At 40.6% G+C, this 20214-nt stretch overlaps 1 protein-coding gene across 3 annotated transcripts in view; it reads left to right on the forward strand.

The window, feature by feature from the left end:
* CASP8 (caspase 8) overlaps positions 1 to 19883 on the forward strand; it is a 33374-nt gene extending 13491 nt beyond the window's left edge. The window contains exons 2-9 of one of the 3 annotated variants that reach the window (XM_023732989.1): positions 3161 to 3496; positions 8845 to 8950; positions 9691 to 9829; positions 9947 to 9988; positions 11901 to 11965; positions 13874 to 14015; positions 15724 to 16222; positions 18043 to 19882. In XM_023732989.1, the coding sequence (XP_023588757.1) occupies positions 3192 to 3496; positions 8845 to 8950; positions 9691 to 9829; positions 9947 to 9988; positions 11901 to 11965; positions 13874 to 14015; positions 15724 to 16222; positions 18043 to 18178 (1434 nt within the window). In that variant the 5' untranslated portion in view covers positions 3161 to 3191 and the 3' untranslated portion in view covers positions 18179 to 19882. Of the gene's footprint in view, positions 1 to 3160; positions 3497 to 8844; positions 8951 to 9690; positions 9830 to 9946; positions 9989 to 11900; positions 11966 to 13873; positions 14016 to 15723; positions 16223 to 18042 lie in introns of all 3 variants that reach the window. The other 2 variants (XM_004378220.2, XM_004378221.2) reach the window with 2 other exon arrangements.
* The last annotated feature ends 331 nt before the right edge of the window (positions 19884 to 20214 follow it).

Below are 20214 nucleotides of genomic sequence, written 5' to 3' on the forward strand. Positions count from 1 at the left end.
ATTATCTCAACGTTTTGGATCTTGTTGAGGATTGCTCTGTGGCCTAAGATGTGGTCTATTCTGGAGAACGTTCCATGTGCATTGGAAAAGAAAGTGTACTTTGTAGCTGTTGGGTGTGGTATTCTGTATATGTCTATTAGGTCAAGTTGGCTGATTGTGCCATTTAAGTCTTCTTTATCTTTGTTGAGTTTCTTTCTAGATGTTCTGTCCTTTACTAAGAGTGGTGTGTTGAAGTCGCCTACTATTATTGTGGAACTGTCAATTTCTCTTTACAGTGCTGTTAGAGTTTATGTATTTGGGAGTCCTGTCATTGGGTGCATAGATGTTTATTAATGGTTATGTCTTCATGATGGATCATCCGCTTAATCATTATATAGTTTCCTTCTTTGTATTTTATGGTGAATTTTTTTTTTGAAGGTTAAAAGAAGATTTTTTATTAATAGTACAAAAATATTGTATGAATTTGGCAAATTAAATAGGAAAAATGTATTTACTGGTCTTGTGCAAAATTACTATCTGATCCTTGTCTCTTGATTTTAGTAAATAGCCTTCTTAAAAAAAAAGTTAAATCACATTGTTTCCTAATTTATCAATTCCTCTTTTTTATAAAATCCATTATTTATCCATAGTAATATATTTTACATATTTTTAATAATGGCACAATTTTGATATAAAAACACATTACCATCAAGTCAATTCCGACTCATAGCAACCATATAGGACAGAATAGAATTGCCCCACAGGGTTTTCAAGGCTGTAATCTCTACAGAAGCAGACTGCCACATCTTTCTATTCCGGAGCAGCTGGTGGATTCAAACTGTTGAACTTGCAGTTATCAGCTGAGCTGTTTAACAACTGTGCCACCAGGCCTTCTTCAATTTTAGTATAGCAATCATTTATTTGGATTGCTGCATCATCTTTATGATGATAATATTTAATGAAGCATACTATGACAGAGATTTGACTGGTCATACCTTTATATACATTCTCAGAATATTTAATTTTTAGGAATTACTATATATAAAAATAATAAATATGAGTGTGTATATAAAAGTATGATCAGTCAAATGAGGTCTTTTGCAGCATATTTGCCCAATGCAGTAAGTTGTTTGGAATTTTGTTTTAATGTCTATTTTATCTGAGATTAGTATTGCCACTCTTTTTTGATATATTTTTTTCCATGCTTTGATTTTTGATAAATTTACATCTTTGTTTCTAAGGTGTGTCTCTTGTAGAGAGCATATTGATGGATCCTGTTTTTTTATCCATTCTGTCACTGTCTGTCTCTTTATGGGTGCATTGGGGCCATTTACATTCAGTGTAATTATTGATAGGTGCGAGTTTATTGCTGTCATTTTTGTAGTGCTTTTTTTTTTGTGGTGCTGATGTTTTCTTTCTTCCTCTTACTCTCCTGTGCTGACTTCCTTTTCTCTAAACAGAAATTTTAATTTTTGTACACGTACATTTAGAATGGGGCAGTCGTGGTTCAGTGGTAGAATCCTACCTTCCCTGTAGGAGACCCAGTTCAATTCTTGGCCAATGTACCTCATGCACAGCCACCACCTGTCTGTTCTCAGCATCATAGCAACACCCAAGCCTCCACTGAAAGGCAGGTAGTGGCTACACGTGAGCAAGAGAGCTACTGAGTGCTTTTGGGCAGGAGGCTTCCCGGTAGAGTGGGGTGCCTCTGGGCACTTATCAGGGAGCTAAACAACTTTGTAACACTTGCCGGAGCAGGGCAGAGGCCAGCCTGAGGGGTGCAGGGGCTGAGGGAGAGGCCTACCTGCAGGCACGGCCAAGGAGCTGCCCTGATGGAAGAACGGTATCCTGAGTCGTTCCTGATCCTTTATTGTAACCTGTTACTTTCCTAATAAACTCATAATCGTGAATATGGTCTTTGAGTTCTGTGTGGCCATTGCAATGAATTATTGAACTCAGCAGAGAAGTAGAGATTGCTGTGGGAGGGACAGCTAGTGTCAGAATTGGTAAGAAAGTTGGAGAGAAACTGCCAACACCAGCACCTCTCTGCCTGGGTGCCTCCTATGGTGGGCAGTACCCATTCTGCCGAAGCACGGGCGGGCAGGAAATGCCTGAGAATGAATATCCTTTCCTCAACCAGGTGACAGTAGGGGTTGGTATATAAATACCCTAGTGCCCTCACGCATCAGAGCAGTAACTCTGAGCACATGCTGTACATTGGCTTCTAAAGTTCCCTGATGGGCTAAGGTCCAGTTTTTTACTGTGGTAACTTGTTTGATAACGCTCCCTTTTTTGGCTGAATTACCTACTCTGTCTCTTTTCCCCACTTTCCTACTGGTGTTTCCTTCACATCCTAAATAAATGACTTGCATTTGGTTAAAAAAAAAAAATAAGGTTGGAGAGAGGAAGCACGTCTGACTTCTGCTCCATAGGAAATCAGCCTTGGACTGATGTTGATGGTGATCCTTTCCTCCCGTTTGTGAAGTTAGTGGAGGTCAGACGACCTCAATGCCATTTTTACACAACCACTGAAAACAGCTCACTGTGTGTTTGTTAGAGATTTGTGAATAAACGAATATATGTATCACTTAATTAATACATTATGGAGATCACACATATCCAACCATGCTGATCTTCCAACAGAATCCCACCAAATATGATTAATAGCTCATTCAACTCTTCTTATACTGATGGACAAGTTGAAGCTGAGTTAGGGCTGATTTTTCTGTATTCTGCTGCATCCTGTCACAATCCTTTGGCCATGTATGTGTATTTACCCTCCTAAATAGAAGCTAAGGAGCTCTGGTGATGCAATGGTTAAGGTTCAGCTGTTAGCTCAAAGGTTGGCAGTCTGAACCTACCAGCAGCTCCACGGGAGAAAAGACCTGGCAATCTGCTCCTATAAAGATTACAGTCTAGGTAACCTATGGGGCAGTTCTTCTCTGTCCTATAGGGTCACTATGAGTTGGAATTGACTTGATGGCACACAACAATGAATAGAAGCTACATGAGAGCAGGAACTTGTCTTATTTTCCTGTTTGTATGAGTCTGTGTATTTCCTCCCCTGTATCCACAGCAAAATGTCTGGCGTGTAGTAGATTCAATTGTATTTGATGAAGGAGCAAACCAGTACCTGGTACTTTTCTTCCTCATCTGAATATAGCATTATATTTTGACCTAGGTAGCAACTGCATTGCTAACTCTTGACAAGCATGGATTTCAACAGTCTTCTGTATAATATTGGCGAACAACTGGACAGTGATAAACTGGCCTCCCTCAAATTCCTGAGCCTGGACCATATCCCACAAAGGAAACAGGAACACATTAAGGATCCCTTGGCGTTCTTCAGGGCACTCCAGGAAAAGAGACTGTTGGAAGAGAACAACCAGTCCTTCTTGAAGGAGCTCCTTTTCCGAATTCAAAGTCTAGACTTACTGACCAAGTACCTTGGCATCAGTAAGCAGGAGATGGAGAGAGAGCTTCAGAAACCAGGCAAGGCCCAGGTTTCTGCCTACAGGTGAGTAGAACCTCCACAGTTTGAGGACTTGGAGGTGTGGGTTAAATGGATACATCTTTGTGGGCAGGGCAGACTGAGGTTTGTCTGTATGGTGTGACTTTGGAGCCTCTGGGAAGATGTCCCACCAGGGTCAGATTAAGAAATTTAAAGGCCCTAAATAGCAACGTAGGTCCCTGGGTGGTGTAAACAGTTTGCACTTGACTACTAACCTAAGGGTTGGCAGTTTGAACACACTCAGCAGTGCCTTGGAAGACAGGAACTGGTGATTCACTTCTGAAACCTGGAGTTGCTATGAGTCAGAATCTGCTCTGTAGCTACTGGTCCTTCTATTCTCAGAGACATGTCCGGCATGTCCCTTGTCATACATTTCACTACTCTGAGGCTTGGCCATTTTTATTTTAAATGACAAAAGAGATATTCAGGATAGCTTTAGTTTAATAGAATTGTGAAATTCTTATAAGGAATTTATTCATTAAGATACCAATTAACCCTAAGAAACAATAGCGCCAGAACTTGGAAAGCTGGAGGGTCTCATTTTATATTACCATCTTGGCCTTCTGAAAATTCCACTCCTTCTTCCATGTGAGCTAGGCTGAGGCAAACCATCAATACCAGACAATGATCTGAACCTTTCTGCTGGAGGACTAAGCGTTCCCAAACAAGGGCAGGATATGGCAAAATCTTTCACATATTAGATCGAGATTAAAAAGGCCAGCATAATCACAACCCACAGCTAGTTCATCATTGTTGAAAATTAGCCAGTAGATAAGGACTATGCTAGTGTGGTCACTTTCCATTTATATGAAATGCACTTTTCTTCCAAATGGAAATAAGTAGATAGAACTAGATGTTTTACTTTCAAATTATAATTGCTACCTATAAAATAAGTATCTTATAAACTAGGTTTATTCCTAGACAGTGAAGCTACAAGAAAGCCAGCAGGTTTCAGTAATGAGAAAGTGAAAAAGGTAAGTTACCTTGTAATAAGGTATTTTTTAATTCCAATTTGTTACATTTTTAATGCAAAATTTATTAAAAATACCTTGCAATAAAATTAAAAGAGTCATAGTAGCTTTCAGTTAGATTCAGTCTTGGCCAAACTAAGAAAGCTTTAGAGAACCACTTCTGGGGTAGAGGTTCCATGAGAAGATAGATGAGCCGATGATAACACTGAGTAACTTCTGTTTCTACACTATTTTTATTTTCAGAATTTTAATTTTCTAATTTAATTTTGAAGTTAACATGTTTTGGTATTAATTTTCCTTTCCACCTGTAATATTGAAAGGTTTGCTGACTTATAAAATACTTCTTTGTTCATCCATTCAACAAGCATATCCCAAAAGTCTAGCATGTACCAAGAAACAATAGTACATGTCCCTGGATGGTGCAAATGCTTTGCACTCGAATGCTAACCTAAAGGTTGACGGCTGTAACCCACCTGATGGCACTGTGGAAGAAAGGCCTGGTGATCTGCTTCCATAAAGATTATAGTCAAGAAAACCCTATGGATCAGTTCTACTCTGTAACACACGGGGTCGCCATGAGCCAGAATCAACTCGACGGCAAAGGGTTTTTATCACTTGTTGCACACTTAGTGTGTGCCAAAGATTGGTTTAAGCACTTTATCCATTTAATATTTATTTATTTTTCGTTTAATTTTATTTATTTAATTCTTGCCACCTCCCTAAAATGTAGATATAGTATCATCTCTAGTCTACAGGTAAGGGAAAAAAATATGTGTAACATGTCTAAATCACACAGCTCATAGATACGCAGCCAAGGTTCCAACACCGGTAGCCTGGGTCCCATGAACTTAAACACTGCACCTCACAGCCCTCTGGGTTTATGAAAAAGTAAAAAGGGCACAAACTTTGCTATCAGAGAACTCAGTTTGGTAAACAGACAATTATGCGTGTTATCCTTTGGGTGATACAAAGGCACAGGGAAGGAGGGAATGCAGTCTGAGGACATCTAGGCAATGCTTGAGCTGATTCTTAGTGGGTAAGTGGGAGTCTGCACATAGCCAAGGAACTAGAGGTGTAGGAAGTGGGGGGGGGGGGAACATAGTGTAAAGGGGTGAGAAGGTAGGTGTGTTTGGAGCTTCAGGTCCTTTGGTGTTGGTGGAACCTGTAAGGGCTCTGTGAGGGTGTGTTGAGGAGACTAGAGGGAGAGGGCTGAGGTGCAGTGGGGGAAGAAGATGAGCAGGGCTCAGTTCACAAAGGTGGAAGAAGATGAGCAGGGCTCAGTTCACAAAGGTGGAAGAAGATGAGCAGGGCTCTGTTCACAAAGGTTCTTGTATTCCAAAACCAAATGTTTGGCCTTCCTACTGAATGAAATGACTGGGAGGATACTGACAAGTTTTAATTAGGGGAGTGATGATCCAATTTGCATTTTAAAAAGCATAATTTCAAAAAGTCCATTTATTTAATTGTTGTTGTTAGGTGCTGTCGAGATGGTTCCAACTCACAGCGACCCTACGTACAACAGAGCAAAATACTGCCTGGTCCTGTGCCATCCTCACAATCATTAGGCTTGAGCCCATTGTTGCAGCCACTGTGTCAATCTATCTTGTTGAGGGGCTTCCTCTTTTTCGCTGACCCTCTACTTTTACCAAGCATGATGTCCTTCCCCAGGGACTGGTCCCTCCTGATAACATGTCCAAAGTTATGTGAGGCGAAGTCTCACCATCCTCATTTCTAACGGGCATTCTGGTTGTATTTCTTCCAAGACAGATTTGTTCATTCCTCTGGAAGTTCAATATTCTTTGCCAGCACCATAATTCAAAGGCATCAATTCTTCTTTGGTCTTCCTTATTCATTTTCCAGCTTTCACATGCATATGAGGCGATTGAAAACACTACGGCTTGGATCAGGCACACCTTAGTCCTTAAAATGACATCTTTGTTTTTTAACACTTTAAAGAGGTCTTTTGCAGCAAATTTACCCAATGCAATGTATCACTTGATTTCTTGACTGCTGCTTCCACGGGCATTGATTGTGGATCCAAGTAAAATGAAATCCTTGACAAATTTTTTCCGTTTATCATGATGCTGCTTATTGGTCCAGTTGTGAGGATTTTGGTTTTCTTTATATTGAGGTGCAATCCATACTGAAGGCTGTGGTCTTTGATCTTCATCAGTAAGTGCTTCAAGTCCTCTTCATTTTCAGCAAGCAAGGTTGTGTCATCTGCATATCATAAGTTGTTAATGAGTCTTTGCCAACCCTAATGCCGCATTCTTCTTCATATAATCCAGCTTCTCGGATTATTTGCTCAGCATATAGACTGAATAAGTATGGTGAAAGGATACAACCCTGATGCACACCTTTCTTGACTTTAAACCACGCAGTATCCCCTTGTTCTGGTCAAATGACTGCCTCTTGGTCTATGTACAGGTTCTTCATGAGCACAAGTAAGTGTTCTGGAATTCCCATTCTTCGCAATGTTATCCATAATTTGTTATGATCCACACAGTCAATGGCTTTGCATAGTCGATAAAACAGATGTAAACATCTTTCTGGTATTCTCTGCTTTCAGCCAAGATCCAGCTGACATCAGCAATGATATTCCTTGTTCCATGTCCTCTTCTGAATCCAGCTTAAATTTCTGGCAGTTCCCTGTTGATGTACTGCTGCAGCTGCTTTTAAATGATGTTCAGCAAAATTTTACTTGCATGTGATATTAATGATATTGTTCAATAATTTCCACATTCTGTTGGATCACCTTTCTTTGGAATGGGTACAAATATGGATCTCTTCCTGTCAGTCGGCCAGGTAGCTGTCTTCTAAATTTCTTGGCATAGACAAGTGAACACCTCTAGTGCTGCATCTGTTTGTGGAAACAGTTCAGTTGATATTTCATGAATTCCTGGGGCCCCGTTTTTCAACAATGCCTTTATTGCATCTTAGACCTCTTCTTTCAGTACCTTTGGTTCCTGATCATATGCTACCTCCTGAAATGGTTGAACATCAACCAATTCTTTTTGGTACAGTGACTCTGTGTATTTTGAGTCAGATAATCATATGGTCTTCTATGCCAGGAATGACAAATTGAAGAGGAATGGCGTCGCATTCATCATCAAAAAGAGCATTTCAAGATCTATCCTGAAGTATGGATAATATCCATATGCCTACAAATGGCCAATACTGGTCCATTTCACCTCACTATTGCCTAGGATATTGATGTTTATGCGTTCCATTTCATTTTTTGACAATTTCCCATTTTCCTAGATTCATACTTCGTACATTCCACATTCCGATTATTAATGGATGTTTGCAGCTGTTTCTTCTCATTTTGAGTCATGCCACATCAGCAAATTAAAGTCCCAAAAGCTTGACTCAATCCACATCATTAAGTTTGACTGTATTTTGAGGAGGCAGCTCTTCTCTAGTCATCTTTTGAGTGCCTTCCAACCTGAGGGACTCATCTTCCAGCACTATATCAATGTTCTGCTGCTATTCATAAGGTTTTCACTGGCTAATTTCTCAGAAGTAGACAGCTGGGCTCTTCTTCCTAGTCTGTCTTAGTCTAGAAACTGCTGAAACCTGTCCACCAAGGGTGACCCTGCTGGTATTTGAAATATTGGTGGCAGAGCTTCCAGTATCACAGCAACACACAAGCCACCACCGTATGACAAATTGACAGACATGTGGTGGTTTTTATTAGAACAAGTTTTTACCTTATGATGAAGGACAAAAGAAAAACAAGATTAATTTAACTGAAAGGCAAAGTTGCTCAAATTTTAAATTTTTTTCAGGGTGGGATAGTTGGACATTTGTTGTGGTTATTGTTGGGCGCCGTCAAGTTGATTTCGACTCATAGGGACCCCATGTGACAGAGTAGAACTGCCCCATAGGATTTTCTAGGCTGTAGTCTTTACAGGAAGCCCTGGTGGCACAGTGGTTAAGAGCTCAGCTGCTAACCAAAAGGTTGGCAGTTCAAATCCACCAGCCACTACTTGGAACCCCTATGGGACAGTCCTACTGTGAGTAGTATACCTACTATGAGTAGGTATAGACTCGACGGCAATGGATTTTTTTTTTTGTTTGTTTGTTTGTTTGTTTTAATCTTTATGGGGGCAGATCCCCAGGTCTTTCTCCTGCAGAGCCGCTGGGGGGTTCGAACTGTCAACCTTTCGGTTAACACCTCCAGGGCTCCATAGTTGGACATTAGCCAGTAGTTTTCTGTGTCACAACATTGTTCTCTTTATAAGGACTCAGTTCATACATCATGCCATTAACTGACTTCATTTTAAAGGGAGGTCATTGGAATCAAGTCTACTGTGACTCCATATATCAAATGGGAAATTATTTAAGAAAATATTTCTAAAGTGGCTTCATTTCCCACTGCAGGGTCATGCTTTTTCAGATTTTCGAAGATGTAAACAAAGAAGAATTAAAGTCCTTTAAGTTTCTTTTGAAAAAGGAGATTCCAAAATGTAAACTGGATGATGATTTGGTAAGACTTGTATCCTGCCAAGTTTTATTCCTGGGAATTGGTCAGGCAGTGGGGATTTCTGAGATTGAAGAGGATGCCTCTTCAAGGACAAGCAACCTAGATTCTCATTTTTCAACCAGGGGAGAATTAAGTTGTCAGGCATGGCTTTTGTAGATATAATTCCCTTGTAGACTGTAAAGTGCTGCTCACATTAACCATTAGGAGCAAGGAGAGAAGGCTGGTAGTTTGTTGGGGCACAGCCCAGCAGAGCCAGAAGACAGTTGTGGGCCTGAGGCATTTCCCCATTTTTGCAGTCCCCAAGACAGCCTGAAACTTGGAACTGAGGCAGATGCGGGGAAGGGGCTCAGGTCTGAATCTGGATTGGGTGCCAGAGACAAAGTAGAGGTGTAAGGCAGCCCCCAGGGCCGTCATCATGGCAACTGGGCTGCTGTGTCTCAGCCAGGCACCTCAGACTGCTTCCCAATTGCCACACAAAGGCATCCACAGGCCCCTGACTCAGCTGACATGGCTTCTCTTCTATTCTCTCACTTGTGCCTTTCTGGGCCAGAAAACACAGAATCACCCTACCGCCATCCCTCTCGTAGTCCATTGGCTTTACAAGACCAGCATACCCGCTCAGGAAGATCTGCTTGGGAAGCAAGGGAGGGCCTTTCATTTAAAGAAAGTGGAAGCAAAAAAATCTCATCTGAAAAACAGTATCACTCAATCCGGTCTTCCAACTTTGTTTCTCCTCCTTCTAGACCTTGCTGGATATTTTCATAGAGATGGAGAAGAGGGTCATCCTCGGGGAAAGCAACTTGGACACCCTGAAAAGAATCTGTGACCAAATCAATAAGAGCCTGCTGTTGAAAATCAATGATTATGAAGACTTAAGCAGAGGTAGAAATAACCCGACAGCAAAATACGTTTGTAAATTGTGTTCTTAAATTGACAAATCCTTCTATAATCACAACTGCTTCTAACCAGCTGTGGGGGGTGGGTTTCTTTTTAATTCAGAGGGAAGAGCGAGCCTTGAAAGTTCAGATGGATTTTCAAATGGTAATACTTGGAGATAAGTTTTCACAATTTAGTAAGTTAATTTACTCTCAGATATCTGCCTGCCTCACCTCCACAAACTTTCTACCATGTCCACATCTTAATGGACCTACTGTCCTAACATCAGGATGAAACCTCAGTGGCTGTTTGTAGCTACCTCCTCTACACATTGAAAGATGTAAAAAGAGTTGTCAAAAGACAGACCCTGAAGCCTCAGACTGACCAGTCTGACATAGGTACAGAGTTTGTCAGTAATGTTTTCTCCCAGCTTTTCTCTTCTTCCTTCCTCCCTCCCTCTCTCCCTTCCTTCCTACCTTCCCTTTCTCTCTCTCTCTCTCCTTCTCGCTCTTTCTCTCGAGATTGCTTGCTTGCTTGTGTTACGTACTGGGTAACTGGATTCAAGGAGTTCCTGGGTGGCACAAATGGTTAAATGCTTGACTACTAGCCAGAAGGTGATGGGTCAAACTCACCCACAGACACCTTGGAAGACAGGTCTGGAAATCTGCTTTTGAAAGATCACATCCTTGAAAACCCTATGGAGCAGTACTACTGTGCACATATGGGGTCGCCATGAGTCAGAATCAACAACAATAAACTGGATTCAATATATTTTCAGAATTCCTTGGTTATGTCACTTACTCCTTCAGCTAAAATAATTTAGTTTGCCCTTCCTGACAGAGGCCCCTTGACTGAATATGAGTTGAGTCATTGTGTCAACATCACCTGCCTGCCTCACCCTGGGTCAGCTCCAGCCAAATGACACTTTTTATCCCAGAGAGGGAATTTGGTCCAATCCAATCCTGGGTAAACTAGGCTAAACAAGGAGAAGGGAATCTCAAGAAGGATCTCCTTCAAAATTGTGATTATTAAAAAATTATTTCTGACTATAAAAATTATGTATACTAACTGAAGGTTATTTTAAATTCAGAGGAATATTTTTTAAAACCCAGTAATCCCATCACCCTATAAATATTAATAGTGTGAATATTTTTGTTATATTTTCACCCTGGCTTTGTGTGTATGTGTGTGTATGCGTGTGTGTGCACAAAACAAATTTTGGATCGCTCTTTGTTAACGATTGCTGTTGTTGTTAGGTGCCATCAAGTCAATTTCAACTCATAGCAACCCCACAGACAGAGTAGAGCTGCCTTGTAGGGTGTAATCTTTACAGGAGCAGATTGCCAGGTCTTTTCTTCCACAGAGCCACTGGTGGATTCAAACTTTCGGTTAAGAGCTGAGTGTTTAAACTCTGCACCACCAGGGTTCCTTGTTAAAGAATCAGGCTGAGTGATGTTCATGCATCCCTCCTAACTCCACACTCGCCAACCCCAAGGCTCTAATAGGCTAAAGTTCTTTTAAATCAATAATTCATCGGGGCTAGTGCTTTCTGGTAGTTTGATTACAGAATATCTCACAAATACCACAAAGTGCAGCCTAGCGATGTGGAGGAATATAAAATTATGGCACTTCTTGGCCATAATGCTCCCTTTAGGGATGAGACCTTGTGTCTCCAGAAGTATGTTAATTGCCCAGCCTTCAGAATTCCTGTGGACTGAAAGACCATATTTAAGGCCTTTGAATTTTAATTTGAGTCTTTGAATTTTTATTTCTAAATGTACCTTATGTTGTCCTAAAGGAGCCCTGGTGGCGCAGTGGTTAACTGCTCGGCTGCTAACCGAAAGTCGGCAGTTCATACCCACCAGCCGCTCTGAGGGAGAAAGATGTGGCAGTCTGCTTCCATAAAGATTACAGCCTTGGAAGCTCTATGGGGCGGTTCTACTCTGTCCTATAGGGTCGCTATGAGTCAGAATCGACTCGACAGCAGTGGGATGCTGTCCCTGGTGCTACATGTTTCTTTACCAAAGTACTTTCCCTGCCATGTCTCATTCTAGACGTGTCTTTTGATTGCTTGTAGGGGAGGAGTTGTTCAGAGAGCTGGCTATCTCTGACTCACCAAGAGAACTGGAAAGTGAGTCACAGGTACGTGGAAACCTCCAATTGCTCTTTCCTATGCTTTGCAGATGCTAATTATTATATTCATTAGCTTTTTTAACTACCAGATAAATCAATAAGGGGCAGAAACTTATTACAAATTTTGGGAAATGTAGGAAAAAAATCACAAAAAGACAGATTAAAAATGTGGCCTCTTCAGTTTTCTATGAATTAAATTTTAATTTTTAAAACAAAAGACAAAGGTGTTGGAATGGTTGGAGGGTAAAAAGGATAGGAAGCTTCCTACCTAATCTTTCCAGGAGTCACATCAGCCTGAATAGGGGAGGGCTTTGGGGAAAGAGTCTGTTTAGCAGGATTGGAAAAGGCAAAGCCTCGTCTTTGAGTTTGACATTTTCAAAAATGTTTCTCCTTTGTAATTAAATACAAGCAGCAAACATTCATGATCTAGCCATCTCTGTATCCTCATCTTGATTAAATCAGCATAATAATTTCCTTTCTAGACATAATAGTGGCATCGTGGTTCAGAGCTTGGCTGTTAACCAAAAGGTGGCAGTTTGAAACTACCAGCTGCTCCTTGGAAACCCTATGGGGCAGTTTTACTCTGTCCTGTAGGGTCACTATGAGTGGGAATCGACTCAACGGCAACTGGTTTGGTTTTTTTTAGACATAATAATGTCTGCTTATGTAATATTTAACAATTCACCAAATGCATTCTGACTTATTAGCCCATTCACTCCTCCCCAAGTGCTACTTACTGTCAGGCTCTTCATGAGGCCTCTCTCAGTCTAAAACTTGGTGATTAGCCAAAGTAATGTGGCACTTTGTAAACAGCACTCTACAAGTATTGTCCCCACTGAACAACTAAAGATATTGAGTCTAGGACAGATTACGTTGCTGTTGTTGTGTACTATCAAGTCAATTCTGACTCACAGTGACCCTACAGGACAGAGTAGAACTGCCCTATAGGATTTCCTAGGCTGTAAATCTTTATGGGAGCAGATAGCCGGTCTTTCTCCTGCAGAGCTGCTGGGTAGGTTCAAACCACCAACCTTTTTTATTAGCAGCCAAGTGCTTAACTGTTGCACCACCAGGGCTTCTTATAGATTAGGTAACTTACCCAAAGTCTTATGGTTATTAAGTAGTAGAGCCAGGAATTCTGCCGCCTAGCCCAGGACCCTTTCTCTACCTCAAGACTTCCATCTAAATGCTGACTGATGTCAGCATTGAAACAGTCCTGGGAAAATGAGCAGGACACAGGGCCGCCTCTAACAGGTTGTGTCAGGTACTTCAGTCTGGATACTGGAAACTGCAGTGTAGCCACAGCCTGCCTGACCAGTGCATCTCACCCCACCAGCTCCTGTGGTCCTGAGTGCTGAGTTAAGACATCAGCTTTAAGAGGCCCAGAGACCACACTATGTCATGTCTGAAGGGCAGGCACGCAGCCCAGAAGCCCGGATGAGTTGAGCAGAAAGCCCAGAGAAACAGAAGGTCATGGAGGAGCAGCCATTCGTTCAATCAGCAACTCTTGATTGAGCACTCACAAGTTAATAAATTTTAGTCTCTGGCACAGATGGAATGTGTCTGGAGGAGTCTTCTGTATAGTAAGCAACATGAGAACAAATAATTATAATACCAAATAATTATAATGCAAATTAAAATTGTAACAAAATAATGACAACAATATATATATGCAGTGTTCAGAAGCCCCAACAATTGGGACATTGACTTTACACACTAACTTTGGGGCAGAAGTCTCGGAGAGATCTAGGAACAGGTGGAAACTAGTTCATCAGGGAAACAACCCAAATTGGGGTGGGATAATGGAAAGCCAGTTTCGCTTAGGAGACAGCCCAGTATCTCACTATGGATTGTTTGTTCGAATCTCTAGTGTTTGACCCACAGAGTCAGCTCCTAGGTTGGGTTTTTGTTTTCCAGATATCGGACAAAGTTTACCGAATGAAAAGCAAACCTCGGGGTTACTGTCTGATCTTCAACAATTATAATTTTAGTGTAGCACGGAAGGCTGTGGACAAACTTTGCAACATTAAGGATAGGAATGGAACAGAATTGGATGCAGGTACAGTATAACCCAAAATAGAGCAGTGAAATATTTCTTATACCTATGTTTTTATCCAAAGGGGGAGAACAAAAGTACCAACAGGGCCATGTGTTTAAAGAAAAAAATGGATGCAACCCAGTGGAGGTGAAGAACAATCTATTTGTTAATTTTTTAAAAAAATTAATCTTTTTCAAAGCAATGTATATATAAAGTATTAAATCTTACTAAAAGGCAGCTTATTAAAAGCAGCAGTAAGATTTGTTTTTAATTCAACTAAATGTATAGTGCCCCTGTGACATGCATTAGGCATTAGGTGAAAAAATTGCCTTGGTATCAAGACCACTTATAAAAGGTATGTTTGTAAAAGTTGGGCTATTGAGTGCAGCAGAAATTATTTGTCCTTCACATGTTTCAAATGTTAAACTAGCTAGAAATACTTCCGGACAGCCTATTTAAGCTCAGACTGAAAACTTACAAGTTAAATGAAAAAAACAATTTGTGGCATATGAATATAAAAACGACTTCAGCTAAAAAGAATAATAGAAGTAATCCAATCTGACCATAGTGATTATTAAGAATTCTGATGTGATTTGGTGTTCATGACAGTTACAACATCAGGTAATGATATTTTGCAAAGTTTAGAAAATTAATGTAGGCTAGTTATAATCATCAGGACTCTGAGATGATCCCTGTTAACAATTGATTTGTTATTCAAGCAAATTGATTCTACGATTTTACAAAACCACAGATTAAGTCTGTCAAATACATCATTCATCATCATACATCTTGGTATTGAAGAAAAGTTTTCAGGTCTCTGATTTCTATTGATCTAATATTAAATTTCTCTTTAAATAATACTCTACTTCTGGCAGTTGATTTTCCTTATATCTGGCCCATGACTGACTTGGTTCTGGTGGGCATTTAAGTTTGCATGCCCTGCTTTTTCTGTCCCTGTTATTATGTTCCATGCCAAATGAGTAAAAGAGACCTACTGCTTGAGTCATTTGAGAGGATTTAGCATAAGTTAGATAGATACATTTTATTCAAAAAAAATTTTAACTTTTTTTCTGGTTATGTAAGTAATACAATTATTTTTTTAATTGGTTTGGTAGTCAGTCTAAATAGTAGTTTATACAACTTTTTTTTTTGTGGGAGAGGTGGGCATTTCTTTCTGGCCTATCACTACATGCCCATAACTAGGCATAGGGCTTGGTTCAAAGTAGGGAATCAGTATATATTTGCTGAATGAATAAATGAATGAAATTGCGTGATATTTCTTAGTGAGAGGACCAAAGAGATCAACAAATCAGAAGGTGCAGCAATGCCATGACTTTTGATCAGTCCATGTTTGTTGCAGAGGAAATTTCTAGGCAAAGTATTGAATTAATGGGAACATGGAGGAACAATAAGTAATTCACTGGTACTGTAAATATTGGCCACTTGTAACTGTTGTTAGTTTATACATCTTGTAGACTAGTTCAGAAAAGACAAGTCAACAATAGTCTCCCCTTCCTGTTTGCCTCATGATTTGGCAATGTTCTCAGCTGGTGGCAATAAATATTAGCAGCCATGGAATCCAACTACTACTCTTTTAGAGGGGCTTGTTCTTTAAATTCTGGTTCAAATTCTTATCTGATCAATGTTAGACCTGTTGGTGGTGCTCTTTAGCTCTGGGTTGTGGTCTGGGAATTATTGTACTATGAGTTTCCCTTATTTCACTTTTCAGAGGCTTTGAAAAAGACCTTCAGTGACCTTCACTTTGAGGTAGTACATTTCCAAGACCTCACAGCAAAGAAAATCTGTGAAGTTCTGGAATCCTACCAAAACAAGGACCACAGTAACAACGACTGCTTCATCTGCTGCATCCTCTCCCACGGAGACAAGGGCATCATCTATGGCACTGACGGGCAGGAAGCCTCCATCTGTGAACTGACCTCTTACTTCACTGGTTTGAAGTGCCCTTCCCTTGCAGGCAAACCCAAAATCTTTTTTATTCAAGCTTGCCAAGGGAGTAACTACCAGAAAGGTATAGCTGTTGAGACCGATGCAGAACAGCAGGAAGCCTGTTCAGAAATGGCATCATCTCAGAAGAGTTATATTCCAGATGAGGCTGACTTTCTGCTGGGGATGGCCACTGTGAATAACTGTGTTTCCTACCGAAGCCCCGTGGAGGGGACCTGGTATATCCAGTCACTTTGTGAGAGCCTGAGAGAAAGATGTCCTCGGTAATTTTTGCCTGCCCACCCTCCTCAGTTTTATGCTACCTATCTCCCCATGGCCACTACTATACATCCATATCCAGAGGCCATTAGAAGTTGCTTTATGGTCAATATTAACAGATCAGATCAGTGTCCAAGGGGAGTGTTGCCAGGTCAGTTGTGAAGTGAGAGAGATGGCAAGTGCTAACATCTTTAGTTCATAGATGGAGAAACTGAGATACTCACTGAGGGATTTGACTTATTCTACATCTCAAGGGCAATCAGGGAATTACAGAGCTGGAAAGGATGGTAAAGCCATGTATTCCAGCTCTCTGTCTTTCAAGCAGGAACATGACTGAGTCAACCCAACTAATTTTGGAAGTCTTCCAAGAAGGTAGTAACCATTCCGATGTTTAACATTCTCCAACTTTGTCAAAAGTTCTATAATAGCTAACAACCTCACACCTTCTTGGTACATTGTGGGAGATAAGTTGATCACCCACTTTAGTAGCAAGCCTTTATCTTCCCACTGATTTGGTCTGCTTTGAAGCCATGAAATGTAGTACACAATATCCTTTCCTCGTTTATTACATCATATGCTCCTTTTAGTTAAATGGAAGTTTCTTACATCACAGATTACCTAAATGCACACACACCTGACAGATGAATAGCAAGGAATCTTCTGCAGTTTCCTTCTAGTTCTATATCTCATTATGTTTTGAGTGTACGCAGAGTGAAAATTTCCCATGGCAGATAAAGGAACTGACCCACCCTAACATCAGTATGATGTTTCCCTGTTGTGAGACCATGAATCCTGCAAGGTTCTAGGGGCTAGCTGCGGAGGTAAAAGAACAAACAAAGCTGATAGAGAGGCTGGTGAGAAATGGGTAGGATTGGCTGCAGGAGACATTCAATTTTCACTTGCGTAGCTCTGCGGGAGAAAAGTTCTGGCAATCTGCTCCCATAAAGATTACATCCTTGGAAGCCCTATGGGGAAGTTCTACTCTGTCATATAGGGTCGCTGTAAGTTGGAATTGACTCCATAGCACACAATAACAAAATTTGATTGCATCATATGTGAACCCACAGAAGCAATGTCATTTGAAGCAGAGAGTGTTGGGGGACATCATGGGGATCGTGGGGCCAAGTGATAGTACATGGAGCAGAGAGAGGTACACAAGGTCAGGAGGGAAAGAAACCAAATCTAATGCTGACACTGGGGTTTCTGATGGTCTGTAGAGATTCCCAATAAACCAAAGGTAAGTTATTAACTGGGCTTCCAACCAGTTCATTCCAGTTCGACCCCCTGCTGATCCCCAGGGGATTCTTAAGAATCCCTGTTAATCTATATGTTAAAATGTAGATTCTGATTCAGTATATCCGGGGTGGAAATGCGAATTCTCAGCAGAGATCAAACCGGAATGAACTGGTTCAAAGCCCTGCTTATTAAGCTCTGAGCCAACTCCTTTATCTGGAAAGCTGTTAGGTCTTAGTTTCCAAAAACAACAAACCATGTGCTGTCAAGTTGATTCCAACTCATGGCGACCCCATGTGTTACAGAGCAGAACTGAGCTCCATAGGGTTTCTTGGCTGTAATCTTTGCAGAAGCAGATGACTAGGGCTTTCTTCCATGGTGATCCTGGGTGGGTTCCAACCACCAACCTTTTGGTTAGCAGCTGAGCGCAAATTATTTGCACCACCCAGGGACCCTAGTCTTAGTTTAGCCAGTTATTATTTCAAATGCCTATGTTTTGAGGGAAAGAACTATCATTTAGTACAGCAGATGAAACAGTTCATTTGAGTTTCTTTCCCCACCCATCCTCACAATGTTATGCTATGTTTTTCAGAGGCGATGATATTCTCACCATCCTTACGGAAGTGAACTACGAAGTGAGCAATAAGGATGACAGGAAAAACATGGGGAAACAGATGCCACAACCGATGTTTACACTGAGAAAAAAACTCTACTTTCCTCTTAATTGATGCTAGTATTTATCTACATATCACTGCTGCTTTATTTTTTAATAAGCTAGACTTATTTTGCGTAACATTGCTTAATTTAATATATTATTACTACCATTTTGCACCTTTTTTTTTAATGGCAGGAAGGGGAGAGAACAGGAGTCAGGATATTCTCCTAATGCTCCTGCGAAGTCAAGACCAAATCTCTGCCTTTGTAATAATAGCAGCCAGTATTTGGCATTTATAGCCATAGCCATTATTTTAATTGCATCTTTAATTAGTGAAAAAATTTAAAATTTTATAGTAGTTGCAAAAAGTATATTAAGTTTAAAAGAAAAGTAACAATATACCATAAATGTTGAAAAACAGTGGCAGAATGTTTCTTTACACAGAACCACTTAAATTCATATTCCCTTTAAATTGTTAAGCACTTTTTTAAAAAGCAAAAACAAGAACTTAAGAGCATCATTCCAAACCTTTTACTCTGAACATGGTGTTAATAGCAGCACGGAACCTTTATAAGGCATAAGAAGAGGAGGAAGTGGTGAAAGTCATTTCCCACTATACGGCCTTGGGTGATTTGTCAGACTTGCCTCTCCGCTGCTAGGTGTAGATTCTATCAAGCAGAATTTGAGATACAATTGGTATCCAGGGGAATGGCAGTGACACTCTCTCAAAGGCCACTTAGGTAGATTTTTGTTATCTGACCTCATTAAAAAACAAACTCAAGTGCTGAGGTTCAGTGTGTAATGCTCCCACACCCAGGCTGACCCCTGCTGGTAACTGGGACAAACAGCATCAGAAACAAGTGCACCTCTTTTCCTTGACTCCTCTCCTGAGCAAGGGGAAAGATACCATCCCTCTACTTAGGCTTAGATTTCACAAGACCTGGGGACGATCCTCCTTGCTTTTACTACTCAAAAGGACACCATCAATCTCATTTTTAAAGGGGCAGAAGTTAAGAAGATACCAACTTCATTTTTTGTATTTCGTCTCTCTCCTTCCAAGCCATCCTCCACACTACCTCCATAGATTAATTTTTTAATGTAAATTTGAGAATGTCAAATCTTAGTTAAAAAGTTGTTAAAATTATTTTACAAGTTTTTTATCATCTTTCCCCACACTACTTGTTCAGGCTCTTCTCCTGTCGCTTTCCTAATATATCCATGCTTCTGTTCTGGCCAACGTGATTTGTTTTTGCTAGCAATGCTGGCTTCCTTTCACTCATTTGCTTTGTTTTCTGTTCATTTTAAACATTAAATATTAGGTATTAAGTTATCTTTAAGAAGTAATCTTTTTTTTTAGAATAGTTTTTCAAGAATAGATTTTTAAAGAATACAATTTTATTTTACTGTTCCTTGGAATTTGTTGTGTGTGTGTGTGTTTGAATTTTTTTCTTGCCACTGGCATCTCACAGGTGGAAAATGGTTGACTCACAGACATATTTTACTTGGGCCTCCCCAATGGTGGGAGTCCCTGGCTTAACACAGAGGCACCTCAAAAGAAAGGCCTGGCAATCTACTTCTGAAAAACCAGCCATTGAAAACCCTAAGGAGCACAGTTCTGCTCTGACACACATGGGGCCGCCATGAGTCAGAATCCACTTGATGACAAGGGGGCTCTTCATCCCCCTTTGACTCCTCCCCACCCCCACTCCAATGTTGGCTCGAACAATTTTTAATTAGTTAACAACATTTAAATATTGGGAGATGTCACATAAAAACCAGAATACTTTCTTTTGAAAATCAGAGTATCTGATAACCGTGACCCCATGCTCCTGTAGGAGAGCAATGGAAAGGGTCTGAGAAGTGCCTCCTTCAGGTGGGGCATGTGTTCTGACATTCACCCATTTCTCTCCCTTCTTCCCCTCTCCCATCCCCACAAAATTCCCTCCATGGAGGCTAATTACCATTGAGCGCTGTGCTCATGCAGTTGCTATTCTTTATGTCCAGCCCGCTTCACTTATTTATGTTCCCTGCCCTATGGACAGTTGAATTCTGGTGATGCTTTAGAGAAGGTGGTAGAAATCATCAGAAACTCCTCCCAAGTCTTTAGAG

Source organism: Trichechus manatus, unplaced genomic scaffold, assembly GCF_000243295.1.
Source record: "Trichechus manatus latirostris isolate Lorelei unplaced genomic scaffold, TriManLat1.0 scaffold00056, whole genome shotgun sequence".
NCBI classification, from domain to species: Eukaryota; Metazoa; Chordata; class Mammalia; order Sirenia; family Trichechidae; genus Trichechus; species Trichechus manatus.